The sequence below is a fragment of the Pantherophis guttatus genome, chromosome 2 (assembly GCF_059756535.1).
Source record: "Pantherophis guttatus breed Tessera chromosome 2, ASM5975653v1, whole genome shotgun sequence".
Lineage (NCBI taxonomy): Eukaryota > Metazoa > Chordata > Lepidosauria > Squamata > Colubridae > Pantherophis > Pantherophis guttatus.
Genome location: NC_142064.1, coordinates 90369655 through 90383672, shown reverse-complemented (window position 1 = coordinate 90383672; position 14018 = coordinate 90369655). Strand labels below are relative to the sequence as shown.

Here is a 14018-nt window from a genome sequence, read left to right as displayed (position 1 = left end):
CTTTGGAGGTCAAAAGGATGCAAACTGAAGCTGCGGCTTGCAACTTGTTAAAGCAGCAGCAGCTTTTCCTGGGATCTCAAAGTAGTTTTGACATTTAGGCAAAAGAAGCAGCTGCTCTAAAGAATTTCTGACAGGTACTACTGAAATCTTTTTAAAGCAACAATATCCTATTTTTATATTGGTTTTACTATTGTAATGCTTTGACGGAAAACTGCTTCATTATATGTAAATCAACTGAACAGCATCCTTGTACTTGACAATGTAGCACCAACTGTCTCTGGTTTTTTTTTAACTAGTATACTATATATTCGGTTGCATTGAGAAAAAAATAGTAATAATCCCCCAGTGGGGCACTACCTTGACATGGTTGTGGAGCTTGCGTGCTCCAAGGAAGATGAGAATGATGCCAGATGTTCAACATACTGGACAGGTCTCAACAGAGGAACTAGACAAAAAAATGCCTCTCCCATAAACAATATAGTAAGATATAATTTACAGAAAGTCATACTAGATCAGTCCTCACCTGGATTGACAAGGAATATTTTAGCGATTGGAGCACCTAGACATCTGATGACAAATGGGCTACAGGACTCAGGACTATTGGCTGTGCAACCAGGGCCAGCAGCTACCAGACTACTCAAAAAAAAAAAAAATACCCACTGCAAATATACAAAGAGTGAAAACCAAGACGTAATGATTTGCTATTACAAATCAAGTCCAATAAGAAGACAATTGAAGCACACTTAAGCACCATAGACATTGACAAAATCATAATCAATCAATTGCAAAGCTTTACTTGGAACAGCTTACATCCTGCGACAGTATTTGTAACACCATCAAACAACATCTGCCTATCCCAGGTCCTTTGGGAAGGACTTGATAGGTGGATATAAATGCCAAATACAATCTAAACATCTGGCTGGCTGTGTGACCAATCATAACAATAACAACTACAACTATTTTGTCTCCTGCCCAACTCTCAATGACTCTGGAAAGCTCACAACAATCAAAGAAATTACAGTATATTCAATAAAACATAACAAATAAAGATAAAAGTGCAATGAAGTGTGGGCTCTCCTCCCCTTTCACCAAAGACCTGAGTGCAGGTAGAAGTCTATTCAATGATTTCTCTCCTTTGTTTTCTGCACTTTTTGTCTTTATTCTTTCTGTATTTCTTTCACCTCTTTTTATTCTAAACATGAGTTCTTCTGCCTTAAAATTTTAATAAAAGTTTTATATAAAAAAGGGAAGTATATTAGAATGACTTGTTTCAAGATACATATTTTAGTCCACGTTGGGCTTCATCGTATGGTGGCCATTGTTCAACCCAAACACCCAGCAATGTGTCATGTTTGTAGAATTCTCTGAAGTAGGTTGGATGCAGAATTTGTCTCCTATGCTAATTTATGTCAACAGGGGACTTCAGATTCAGAAAGGAGGAGAAAAACATTATTTATTAAGGCCTCTTTCCCTGTCAATCCCCTTTCAGAATCTGACTGAAGTAATTCGGCAGTAAGCTTTGTGCACGAACTAAACTTTCTTTCAAAAACTCTTTAAGTACAGGGAAGCAGAATGTTTCCGCAGCGCAGAACACTACTGTTTTTTATTCTGTATCAAAATACTGCCAGCTCCCCCACTCCTGCACGCAACCAGCATGCTATAAATTGAAGCAAGTGTTCATGATGTATTATTGCTCTATTGATTTTTTTTTTTAGCTCCGGGAACCACAGCATATAATGGAACAGGTGGCCAATACAGCAAGTTATTTTTAGCTACACCTGCCTTTTAAATTACAATTGCCGATGTTGATATTCTGTTCTCATGCCTGGAGACCACCTAAAGAACAAGGGCTCAAAATGAAGGAAGGCTGTCTTATATGCATTAAGGAGTGTTAGCTGGCACTCACCCAGAACAATGGGTGAAATAAAAAAAAACATTTTTTTAAAGGCACAGCGAAGGAGAACTTAGAATGGTGTTTCATTTTTATCAAAGTCCTAACCTGAGTAAGACATAGCTTTTGGCAGGGAAAAAAAAAGGAACAAAAACATTTTTAAGCTTGGGAAAAATTTCAATAAAAATACTACCTTTGTATAAACATAAACGTAAGACATCACAGGTAGATAACATGCATATTGTTTACATTAATAACCAGCTGTTGTCAAATTAGAAAAAAATCTTAAAGAAAATTGCTTTAATATCATAAGCAAGAATGCACTTGCAATTAACAGCATGAAACAAATATATCAGCATTTTACCCGACAATGCATTTGAGCTGTTTCCCCCATCCAGCTGAATTTTAAAAGACCACACATATACTTTACGCTGTTCTGTGAAATTAAATTGGTTGCTGTATTATACATTCCCTTTAAGTGAAGACGTTGCAGATTAGATACTTTTATACATAAATTCTAAGGGGCAAATCTTTAGACAGCAGCATTGGGAGCCTGGATAGGCAGAAATGGGGATTAGATTTCAAAGTCTTGCTAAAAGTGCTGCAATTCTGTAGACTCTTATTTAGAAGTAACCTTCACTGAACACAGTGAGATTTCTCAAGCTGTTGAATCAGAGGTAAACATTTATGGATTTTTGTCTCATTAATTAGGCTAGTTTATGGAACTATAATGAACAAACCAGAAGTTCTGGGAAGAGGAAATGGAGATACGTTGTATATCACAAGGTACAAACTGTACCAAGGAGTATCATCAGAATATGGGAAGCTCTTATATAAGATGCCCTCTAAGGAGTCACTTTTTATCTTGGAAGTTGGAACCTTCCTCTCCCTCTAACCCTAATCTGCCCAACCCTAATTAAGAAGAAGAGGACACAAAAGAAGTATGAAATATTATTTCAACCTTTGAAAGTTGAACAGAAAAAAGAAGGAACAAGAGAACATTTAGTAATAGTCTTCTTCAAGAAATCTTGCAATGCAGAGGTCAAATATAAGGTCAGATTAATAGAACTAGGCTTATGGTTAACTAGAGAAATGGTTGTGAGATTATATACCTTGAGTACTGAATGTAGACTGGAAGGGGAATGATATGGTATTAACTGCCGAAAGAAAAACACTTCTAGTCACTGAATAAATTATCGATAACTCTGACAAAAAAACTCTATGCAACAGCAGTTCAAACATATTTTCATTTTTCTTGTCTTCCATTTCCTCAAAATTTATGCTTGAATTTGTTGTAATCTATGCACATTGATTGGAGTCACATTATATGCAAATTTAGTTCACAAATTCAAACTCTATGGAGGAAGAGCAGGTTACAGAAGTAGAAATTAAAATGTACACTGTTCAAAAAGTATACACATCTTTAAGTAAACTACTTTTAATTTCATATGCTTCCTGCAAAAACTGATAATTCCATTTGAAAAATATAAACCAAATGCTTTCCCTACAAATTCCATGAAAGGTAAATCTTCAATTCTATAAAATTATATGATTTAGAAAGAGGCGTATTTTCAAAAACAAAGGCAGATTTATGAAGGTACTATGAATTTTGGTAATCAGATTCAAATAAAAGTTAAATGTCAAACAGTAATAATAGTCCCGAAGAATGCTTCAAATGATAATTTACACCAAGTTTTGCTTTATCAGCAGTTGGGAAACACGATCTGAGCTTCAATAAAAAGAAACTCCCACTTACATATACAGGTATTTGCAGTTTTAAGCTAAAACAACGAAAATCTTTAACCTATTTAAAGAGATTTGAAGTTTTATAGCAACACATTCTACCCCCGAGTCTTGAAAATATCATAAAAACAAATTTTAATTTGACAAAATTTCCTTTTGAAGATAATGTAACACTAGGTCTAAGAGATATAGGCTCAACTTAAATAATTATTTCAGATATACCGTTTTCCCCAAAATAAGACATCCCCTGATAATAGCTTTTGAGCGCATGGCAATAAGGCCAAGCGCTTATTTCAAGGTTAAAAAAAAATATAAGACAGGGTCTTATTTTCGGGGAAACACAGTACTTTGCAGATGACCAGAATGCCTAATAAAATATGTTTAAATAATAAATATATCAAACTCTTAGAATGTTTGGACATTACCAACTATCTCTGATAGTTTTTCTCCCTAAATTACTACATAGTATTACATTATTATTATTTAACCACATAATAGTTAAGGTACACTGCAACATGGCTTCTTTGCTTCATAAAAATTTGGCAAACTGAATTATTTCAGAGAAACTGTAGCATGGAAGGAAAAAAAAACCCTATTTAAATATTTCAAAGCGATTAAGCTGGCTATACAGGAGTGTATATGGATTCTGAAAAAAATGAAGTTGGGAGGATTTAATTAAAACATATTAATAATAAACATCATTTATATATATATCTCACTGTGCTTGATTAGAACCAATGCTGAATTGTTTGGTTCTTACTTCCTGATAAGTATGTTTAGGATTATAGCCCAAAATAATTTATTTTGGGGATAAACTAAACTGAATTTGATGAGTTTACATCAGAGTAAAGATGACTAGAAGCAGTGCAGAACTTAAAATATGGAGTCATCACAGCTCTTGAACATTATGTCTAAATATAAACTATTCATTAAGCTTTTTATTGCATCATATTAAAACGGTTTAGAAAAAGCATAAAAATCCACTCAGATAAAATAGGTTTATTTAAAAGTTATTTTCAGCAAAATGAATATGCAAAATACAAACTCTGTCAAAATGTTCATTTCACTTCATAGTTTACAAAATATACAAAATAGAAGTCTCCTTAAATTTATATTACATATTTAATATGTAAAGACCTATATAGAAAAAAATTTGTTCTGCTTAAGGCATTTTTGTGAATAAACCATTGTACAAATTATTGCACATTGAAACCACAGTGCATTACAGACTGTCTGCATAGAAAATTAAACAAACACAAATAAACCAGGTTTATTAACCTGACTTAGGTCATCATTAATTGTAGATCGGAAGACAAATGTATTTCCTTGTCAAATATGCAGCAGTTTGAGAACTTTGGCTTCCTTTTTTGGTACCTTAAGAACCAAATGTCATTCAGCACCATGAAAATAGACTTTTAACCACAACTCTGTACCTGAATTTCTTCTTCTTCCCCATTTGACATAGTTTACTAATGGCTTTTGGAAGGTAAAAGAAATTGCAAGATTATATCATGTTTACAATATTGCATTGAAAAGAAATTTTAAGGGAATTTAGGGTGAAGACAGGCATGACATTCAAAGAGTAATCATAGTGGATTTATCACTATTGCCACAATATGAGCCAGGCTAGCTCAATGCTTTGGAATTAACATGCCTTTTATAAAATCAAATGGTGCATTTGGGATCAAGCTTGTATTTCTCAGCTTCCTTGAGGCATGCTGTTTTTAGATCCCATTTAAATACGATATGTACATTTGCTTTCTCCCCATAACAATACACCTTTTAAAATTGTTACAAAAGTGCTTTGGAAACTTAGTTTTCTCTCTTCCAAGGAAAAAAGTAAAGCGTTTGGCCTGATTGAGGTAAAGAACCTTCAAAAGCAGGGTTACTGTTCTACTAGTGTCATATTTGTCTTCACCAGTTGGTTCCCTACGTAATTTCCCATCCATTCATCCACTCATCCATCCATCCATTCATTCATCCCTCCCTCCCTCAACATTTGTGTTAACCCTGATATCCTTGACTTCCAGTCAGTCCTTGGCATTCTGTAGTCCAGAAAGATTCAAGTCAGATTTTTTTTAAAAAATGGAATGATGATTTTAAATCCAGTCATTGTTCCCTTTGTTTAGTAAAAAAAAAAAATCCACATTTGTTTAAAATTGTTCATTCCTTTTGATCCCCCCACCCACTTTTTTTGGAAGACTTCACTGGGGTTTTCTGTAGTGCTTTAAAGTGGAGTCCTTCCCTTGTGTGGAAGACAGTCCTTGTGCTGTCAAATACTGAATCTTCTCCAGGCTGTAAAGGTAAAGTTCCTTGTGTCCTTCTCAAAAGTGTCTCTTCATGTGTAAGGCGAGGTGGTCAGACCTGGAAAATGCTCTGTCACACCTCTGGCACTGGAAAGGGCGGTGGCCTGTATGTTTTCTGTAGTGACGTGTAAGTTCATCGGAGCGGGCAAATTTCCAGCCACAGCCTTCCCAGTCACAGTGATAGGGCTTCTCACCTTCAGAAATAAAGAGCCACATCAATTACTTCTGCATTTGGGGCAAATATTGGAACAACAAGCCTCAATGAATGGACCACGAAATAAATACAAGTCCGTTTCAATTACCGTTAACGAATTCTGCAATGATTAGAGACACCTGTTATTATCCTTGCGGATTCAGGAAAACTTGGATATGTGTATTCTATTGGCCGAGCAAAATTGTCTCATATGAACTGTTGCCTATTTCTTTCCCCAGAATTCTGAAAAGTAGTTTAATTACATACATGTTTTCCTATAATGCATATATACATTTAGCTCACAGCCCTTTCTGTTCACTAGGTTTGGAAAAATTAAGAAGAAGCTGTAATAATTACGTGATTGGAAACAGCCAAATAAAAGAAAATGAACGGGAATAGGATACTAAACCTGTAACTATGAGAGCCACCTGTGGCTAATGAGAATTGTTTTTGGGCATCCAAAGAGGCACATGTTACTTTTTTTTTTTTTTTGTCCTTTTTCACTATTTTAGGGCATTTCCACTTTCAAAAGATTACGCTAAGATAATATTCGTGGTTGGCCAGGACTTATTTAAAAATCAGCACATGCTATAGGTAACAATGATTCAACTTTATCACCAATTATTGCAAAATATTATCTGTCAGCAGCCTCTATGTACTCAGAAATCAGGACATATATAGAAACATAAAAAGACAATAAACAATTTTACTGATTGTGTGGCAATATGACCTATGCGCTCCTTTTCTTAATTTTTTTTCTGACTGCTTCTGGATTAAAGTAGTATGGAACTACAGTACGCCTATCATTCTTCACCTACAGACAAAACCAATCAACCAAAAAATAATAATAATAATAGCACAAAGAAACATGTTAGTGAAGCTTTCATGTTTAACTATATGTTGTTGCTTTCATGAAAGTTTCAACCTATCAACCTTGTTTCTTTTAAATTCTTTAAATTTCTTTTAAAGTTCATTCTCCTAAGCCACCTGGAGAACTGAAAGTTTAAATCCATGTCTGAATTGTGCACTTATACCACTGTTACCACAAATGGGCTGATAATCTCCACCATTCTTATATTGAGGAAATGCCACTGAAATCAATGAAGATCAGTGTTTCAAACTAGGATGTTATCTTGCTTAGTTTTTTTTTTTTTACAAGGCAGCTCAAATTATTTAACTGGAGATAAATCCTTTAGAATAACTTAGAAAATATTGGGGTGGGTTGGTAGAGTTCATGTTCCTGCACTTTTAACACACTGTTAATCGGAAAACACATGCACATTGCCATTTTAAATATATTGACTTAAAATTAACCTCCTTTGGAAACTAAAATACTTTCTTCCGAGACAACATGGGGTATGTGAAGTAAACTGACATTTTTCAAAATAATATGTCATAGCTTGTGGTCTATATAAATCTTAGCAGCAAAAACCAATTAAATTGGTTATTTTTGTCACTTTATGCAGGTGGCTGGAAAATCCAGAATTAGAGATTTTCCAGAGCTAATTATCAAGAGGACTGTTGACTGGCAGTTGCCTTTATGCACTGGGAAAAAAAAACGAACCATCAATACTTTGTGGGAGAGCAGTCTGTTTTAAATAAATTCAAAACAACTCCCATATAAAACTTGATTTCCTGGATCATAGTCAGTAAACTAAGATTGGGTGAATTATAGAAAATGAGAATGAACAGGAATCGTAAACCCAAAACAAGAGCAAGAAAATAAACAAATTGTGGTTATTTGCAGCATCCATTTCCCTGAAGAAACATGTCAATAATGTTATCAGGATAAACATGCTTAATTCAGTTTGGATTTCTAGCTACCTTGTAATTAACTAGCCACATGGCCACAGCCAGGCAAGCAGTGCTCAAGCATCTATCTGCAAAACAATTCCTCTGCCAGGAATGAGTCATTTTGAGCCATTTTAACCAACACCTCCAATCTGAAAGCAAATCCATAATTGTAAGGGACTTTTGACAGTTAAACTCCTATGTTAATGGACAAGACTACAACCCACTATTTAATACAGTTGTGAAACGGTGCTATTCTAACTCCTTGTGTTAATAACAGAGTTGTGTTCTAATCCACACAAACTGAACCCTAGCAATTTTTTCCCCCTCAGGGATGGATGTGGTTTGAGGGCAAAACATGGCTTTTTAGAGTGTGCCTGTTATCCATTGAACAGGATTTGTAGGTTTCTATCAAAATCCGCCGTCCCCCCCAACACACACACAAAATCCTAGTCAGGCAATTCTGAGAAAGGACAAAAGCGTTCACTCATATATGCCATGGATCATGCTGCACCTCTCAAATAATTCCAGGACTTTTCGCTAGAGTTGTAGGAGTTTAAAACTGCAGTTCTAAGCACACTCAGAGATACCTCTTAGAAAACATTCATAGGATGATTGCTAAATAGTAGTTAAAAGTGGTGTGAAAGTGGTATACAATCTTTCTTTTTCCACCCACTATTATCTCTCATCAGACAGGTTCCACTGGCTCTAAAAACTAGAGTATGGACTTGACAGAGGGATAATGGCTGGGTCCATTTCTCTACACTTTGTACGCTGAAAAACATGTAATCTACAACATCTGGCCAGGAGTCAGAGGATGTCTAAGCAATAAACGTGACTAATCCCAATTGCCTTTCAGTAAAATGCTGAATTGTCTATATTAGAACAGTCTTCTCATACTATTGGAGCAAAGCATTATTAAACTGCCCTTACCTGTATGGGTCCGAAGGTGTGCTTTGAGGTGAGAGCTCTTTGTGTATGTTTTACCACAGCCTGCATATTCGCAGGTGTGTGTGGCAGTCCTTTTCCTGGGCCATGACCTCCGTCCCCTCTTGGGCTTGGTCTCTTCAGAGAGGCAGCTCCCCGAAGGCATCAACTCTAGAGGTGAAGAGGGCGGAGTCAGCATCATCCCTTGTACCAAGCGAGGCATACTTAAAGGCTCTCCAAAAACATTTAGATAGTAAGACTGACCTTGATACTGGAGGGCGTTGGGTGGCAGCTGCTCTGGAAGAAAAGGAGGGTAGGCCGGGCCAGGATGGTAGCCTGGAGGAAGTGGAAGAGTTGAATGACTTAAGCCCTGGGGGGAAGGGTGGCAGTCTCTAGGAGACATCATCTCCTCTGGAGTCAAGGGAGGATTAGTCCTACTAGGTAACGGCCGACCCAAAGAGAAGTCGTGTGGTTGGGCCCTTGGACTATTTCCATGAGATTGGCCCATGGTGCACGAAGGGGCTGCCTCTTGCTTGATTTTGGGGCACATTCTGGGCACATGGTTGTACACCGAAGGGGGCACAGGTCCATCCGTGCAGGGGGAAGCTGCAGCAGCAACACTGTTCTTGATGTGGTTATTGCATTCTCCCATGTTCACTGTAGCCTTCAACACAAATTTCCCATGAAGGCTGCCTAGTGGAAGAGGTGGTGGAGGAGGTGGCTGTTGGGTCTGCTGCTGTTGCATATAAACAGGGTCCAGATCTGGCCTCATCAGTTCAGCTACAAATCCACCCGAAGGGGACACATCATTTATATCAGCCAGGTTGAAAGGGGCAGCTGGAACATGTTCTCTAGTGTACATTATACCTCCGGGGTGATCTTCCCTTTGCAGCTGGTAGGAAAAATCACAGGTGGTCACAGGAGGGCAGGTGCTACTTGTGACAGAGGGTGAAGAACCAGGAGCACTCACAACTGCAGCAGCAGCTGTGGGCTGCTCCTGGGGCATCAGGGAATTCGACAAGATGAAATCAAAGTCCAGAAGCTCATTCAACTCCTCGGTCTCCCGCCTTGACATAGTCCCACTGTTGCCGTTTGTGGTGTTTTCCAGCTCAGAAGAGAAGTCAAAATGCCGTCCTGTCAGTACAGGGGGGATCCGCTTGAGGTGAGAAAGCTCCTCCCTCCACTTCTGTGTGAAGAAGATAAAAAAGTAGCATTAATGGAAAGTCTCCTTTTGTTTGCTGGCAAAATCAACTAAGCATAAGTAGACTTTTTAAGTGTAGAAAAGCACAAGAAAAAAAAAAGGTACTAATTATTAATAGAATACAGCAAAAAAAATAAATCCTTAAATGCTTAAAATATGACTTTTTGGATCATATAATTGAGTTAGCAACTCTACCATAATGCTACTGGGTTAGTACTTTTTTTTTTTTTAACAAAAAAACCTCCTCTATATACATTTGAAACAGTGGTTTTATAGCTTAAAGAAATCAACTGCTGAAAAGTGGAGCTATGAAATTAAATATTCAACATTGTGAGGGTATCTTTGAGAAAGACTAACTTAAATTCTGATTACAAAAATATATGTTAGAAATTTTCTTTTCAAAAATCTGCTACATGAGTTTTTAGGGCCAGGTGTAAACAATTTTCAAACTATCACACGCTAATACAGAACTGCTCATTTTTCTTCTCCATTTTGTGCTACGTGATTTTTAGGGGGACACAAAGTAGTCCTAGTTTATGAGCCTATGCCAGAATTTTAACTGTCAAGTCTGAAACTACAGGGCTTAACTAACTCATTTTAAAGCCATAATTATTAGTGTCTAGCATGAGCAGCATTCTGCTCAAAAGTCACAAGATAAAAATAAAGGCATCACTTTGCAATCCTGTCATTAGCTTATACTTACTATACTGCCTCTGCATATAGGTTATATGTACATTTCCAGTACTTTTATCTATGTATTAAAGCTTTCTTCCAGACTCAGTAAATGTGATGAATATACATGACAGAAACACCCCCCCCCCCACACACACACACAAAAAGGATTTTTGATGTAGTCATAGATTTAGGAAAATACAAATAAACTAATTTTGCAATAACTGCACATGCCACATTAATGCATTAGATTAATGCATTAATAATTAGGCACATGTAGGCGTTTTCTGAGGCTGCATGCATTATACAATAGCAGCTAGAGAAGCAAGGCATCAGCCTGAAACGATACAAAGAAAAGCTAACCTAGGCACATGAGTAGGTGTATATATTTCCAGAGGCTGCCAATGTATTAAACATCTCCATCCACACCCATGATTTTGGTTTGTGATACGCCACATATTTCAGTTTCTTATTTAATGCATTGTATTCCTTCATGGTATATTTTTCTATCCATGGGTGTTTCCTCTCACTTCATATAAAATGCTGAATGTTTAAACTTGAAGTAAAATCTATGCCTATGCAAATGGTAAAAAACTTTTTGCCACAATCCAAGAATTGAGGGAAAAGTAAAAAAAACAACCCACCTCTGCATTTACACACACACTGAACTACAATTAGCAAACCACATTTTAGCCAAATGGATTGCTAAACCCAGCCCAGGACTTTAGCTGATGGTTCCTTGCGTTGAGCAAACTCAGAAAGACTGAATGAGTACATCATGATTAAGTTAGCCATGGTGCATTTGGGGCTAGTGCGCACCCAGTGTGGATTTGTGTGTTATGTTTTTAGTAAGGCAGTTAATCTCTGGATTACCTTGGAGAAAAATCTCATATGCTCATAGATAGGTATACCTATAAAACTATACCACAAAAGTTAGAATGGTTTCCTTTACTTTTTTTTTAAAAGCCTGCTTCCTGTTTTATAGTAGGGATAGCTGCACCAGGGAAGAACTTTTGTTTTATTTCTGTAAATCTGATTAGAACTCTGGTCAGAATCCAATTGCTTTCTAGATTCTGGGGGAACATGTTTCTTTGAGCCTTAAAAATAAAAAAAATTTTTTTTTTCTTCCCAAACTGTTCATCAACGCCCAACTGCTTTAAAAATAAGCAAAAAAAAAAAAAAGCCTCCCTAATTCGAGCAAAGCTAGGGGAGGATTCGCTGCGTTGTACAGTACTTTCTCAGGGTGGCACAAGAAGCCAAGTCTACACCTGTTCAAGCACATTCTCATGCATTTATATGCAGAATTCCTCCGCTACACCCAACAACCCCGGCGAATACTCACGTTGTGGCCACCTGCTTGTCTCAAGGCTTTTTCCCTGCCGGTCGTGCCCGCCGTGGCGAAGGTGGAGATGGAAGGGAGGAGGGTGCCGCTGAGTGCCATGTCAAACTCGCCGGGGGGCGGCTGCCTGCAAAAATGTCAGAGGGAGAGTAAAGCCACCGACGAGGGACGGCTGCATCCAAGGAGGAGGGAGCGAGGGAGGGAAGAGAGGAGAGGGAAGGAGAAAGAGCAGCTCCGCCGCTGGATTCTGCACACTGAAACTTTTTTTTTTTAATTCCAAGATCGGGTCGAGGCGGGGGCGGGGGGGGGAAAGAAAAAGGAGTAGACCAAAAAAAAAAAAAAGAAGAAGAAGAAGAGGGGAGGGAGGAGGAATGCCACCCACCTCATTAACGTGTCAAGAGCCGCTGCGTGGTCGGAAGGCACAGAAAACGGCTATCTAGTTTAACCTAGTTGTGGAGAAATATATATGTGCATATATACACACACACACACATATATGCATATACACACAGTATATTGCAAGTGGAATAGTCACGCTAAAAAAAAAAAAGAAAAAGTCCTTTGGATGAAAGACTGCGGAGATGTCTTGCAGCGAGCGACTCCTACGAGGAGGAGGAGGAGGAAGAGGAGGAGGAGAAGCCCCGCCAGGGAGTAGCAGCAGCAGCCGAAGCCGCTTCGCAAATCGGCGGCAGCGTCAGCAGCAACACCAACAGCTGGAAGGCGCGAGGCAATTCCTGGGGATTCCCTGCTCGCGCCGCTGCCATGAGGGGACTTCTGGAGTTTCCCACAGCCGCCGCGTGTCCCTGGCTGGCTGGCTAACTGGCGGGCGGGGCTGGCGCTTTTTCTCTTTCTCTCTCTCTTTTTTTTTTTCTCTTTTTCTTTTTTTCTCCCTCTCGCACGCGCGCGCTCCGGCTTTTTTTTTTTTTCCCTCTTCTTCTTCTTCTTCTTCTTCTCCTTTCTCTCCCCCACCTTTTCGGCGGAGAAAGGATGCCCGCGCGGCCCGAACTGTCAAGCCGCGCGCCCGCCGTTGCCTTACTTATAAACTCCAAGCCAGCTCCGCCCCGCCCCGCCCTCGCCTCGGAGCCCCGCCCATTTGCGGGGGCTAGAGGAAGGTCGCCCTGACGACGGGAAACAACAAACTTTACTCTCTCCAACACGTGGGGAGGGGAAAGAGGAAGGAGGGGGGAGAGAGAGAGAGAGAGAGAGAGACGCACATACTCTCACACACATACACACACGGAGAGAAAAAGCAGGGTTGGGCCGTGACGTCAGCGGAGCAGCTGGCTGGCAGCTCGCGCGCGCCGTTGACGCTGGCGAGGAGGGGCCCGCGAGGCCCTCGCCGGCCTTCGACGTTTCCCCTCCCCCCCCCCACACTTTTTTTTTTCTTCCTCCCGCCGGGCAGCGCTCACACCTGCCCAAAGCCACGAGAAAGGGAAAGTCGAGGCGGCCGGACGCTTCTGGGTTGGGATGCCTAAAGGGTTGGCCGTGAGGGTGGCTCATCTTCGAGGAAGTCGACCGGCAAATGTCCGGCTTGCAATGCAATCCCATTCGGATGGTTGCTTTTGACATTAGGAGAGTCCGATTCCGAGAAGCGCTCCACTCCATGCAAGACGGCTCTTGCTTGATACGTCCTCGAGAGGAGGGAAAACTTAGTTTTGAGGCATTTGCCCACGATTAGAATTCTTTGTGGATATGTGCTCGTTCATCTTCCTCTTGGCAGTCCGTCATGCTAATTGGAACCTCATTGTTAAATGTTCAGATTCCACGCCTCCCCCTTGTTGCAAGGACATAACCCTATAAAGATACAAACAACCTACCTCAGGAACAGGATTGCAAACCAAAAATATGCGATTAATATACTACAAAGTTGTGCCCTGTGAAATGTCCCCCCCCCCCAAGAATAATTTGGTATACTGACCAATCTCCTTCAATATGTAAGGACTAATATCAAACCT

General features: G+C 39.2%; 1 protein-coding gene across 4 annotated transcripts; it reads right to left on the bottom strand.

Annotated features, from left to right (window-relative positions):
• Positions 1–4618: 4618 nt before the first annotated feature.
• Positions 4619–13140, bottom strand: KLF4 (KLF transcription factor 4). Of its 4 annotated transcripts, none has more exons than XM_034410632.3 (5): positions 12446–13140; positions 12067–12190; positions 9116–10037; positions 8858–9022; positions 4619–6134 (listed from the first exon to the last, which is right to left on the bottom strand). In XM_034410632.3, the coding sequence occupies exons 1-5, from the start codon at positions 12448–12450 to the stop codon at positions 5959–5961; spliced, it is 1392 nt and encodes a 463-aa protein (XP_034266523.1). In that variant the 5' UTR covers positions 12451–13140; the 3' UTR covers positions 4619–5958. The 4 variants fall into 4 exon arrangements, with proteins under 4 accessions (XP_034266523.1, XP_034266524.1, XP_034266522.1 ...); XM_034410633.3 differs by having other exon boundaries at positions 9116–10034; positions 12446–13135; XM_034410631.3 differs by having other exon boundaries at positions 8858–10037; positions 12446–13135.
• Positions 13141–14018: the final 878 nt, after the last annotated feature.

Excerpts from the sequence above, each read along its gene's own strand:
- KLF4 (XM_034410631.3), bottom strand. Across the intron at positions 10,038-12,066 it reads GACAAGCAGGTGGCCACAAC|AAGTGGAGGGAGGAGCTTTC; the intron begins GTGAGTATTCGC and ends TTCTTCACACAG. Across the intron at positions 6,135-8,857 it reads ACACCTTCGGACCCATACAG|GTGAGAAGCCCTATCACTGT; the intron begins GTAAGGGCAGTT and ends TTATTTCTGAAG.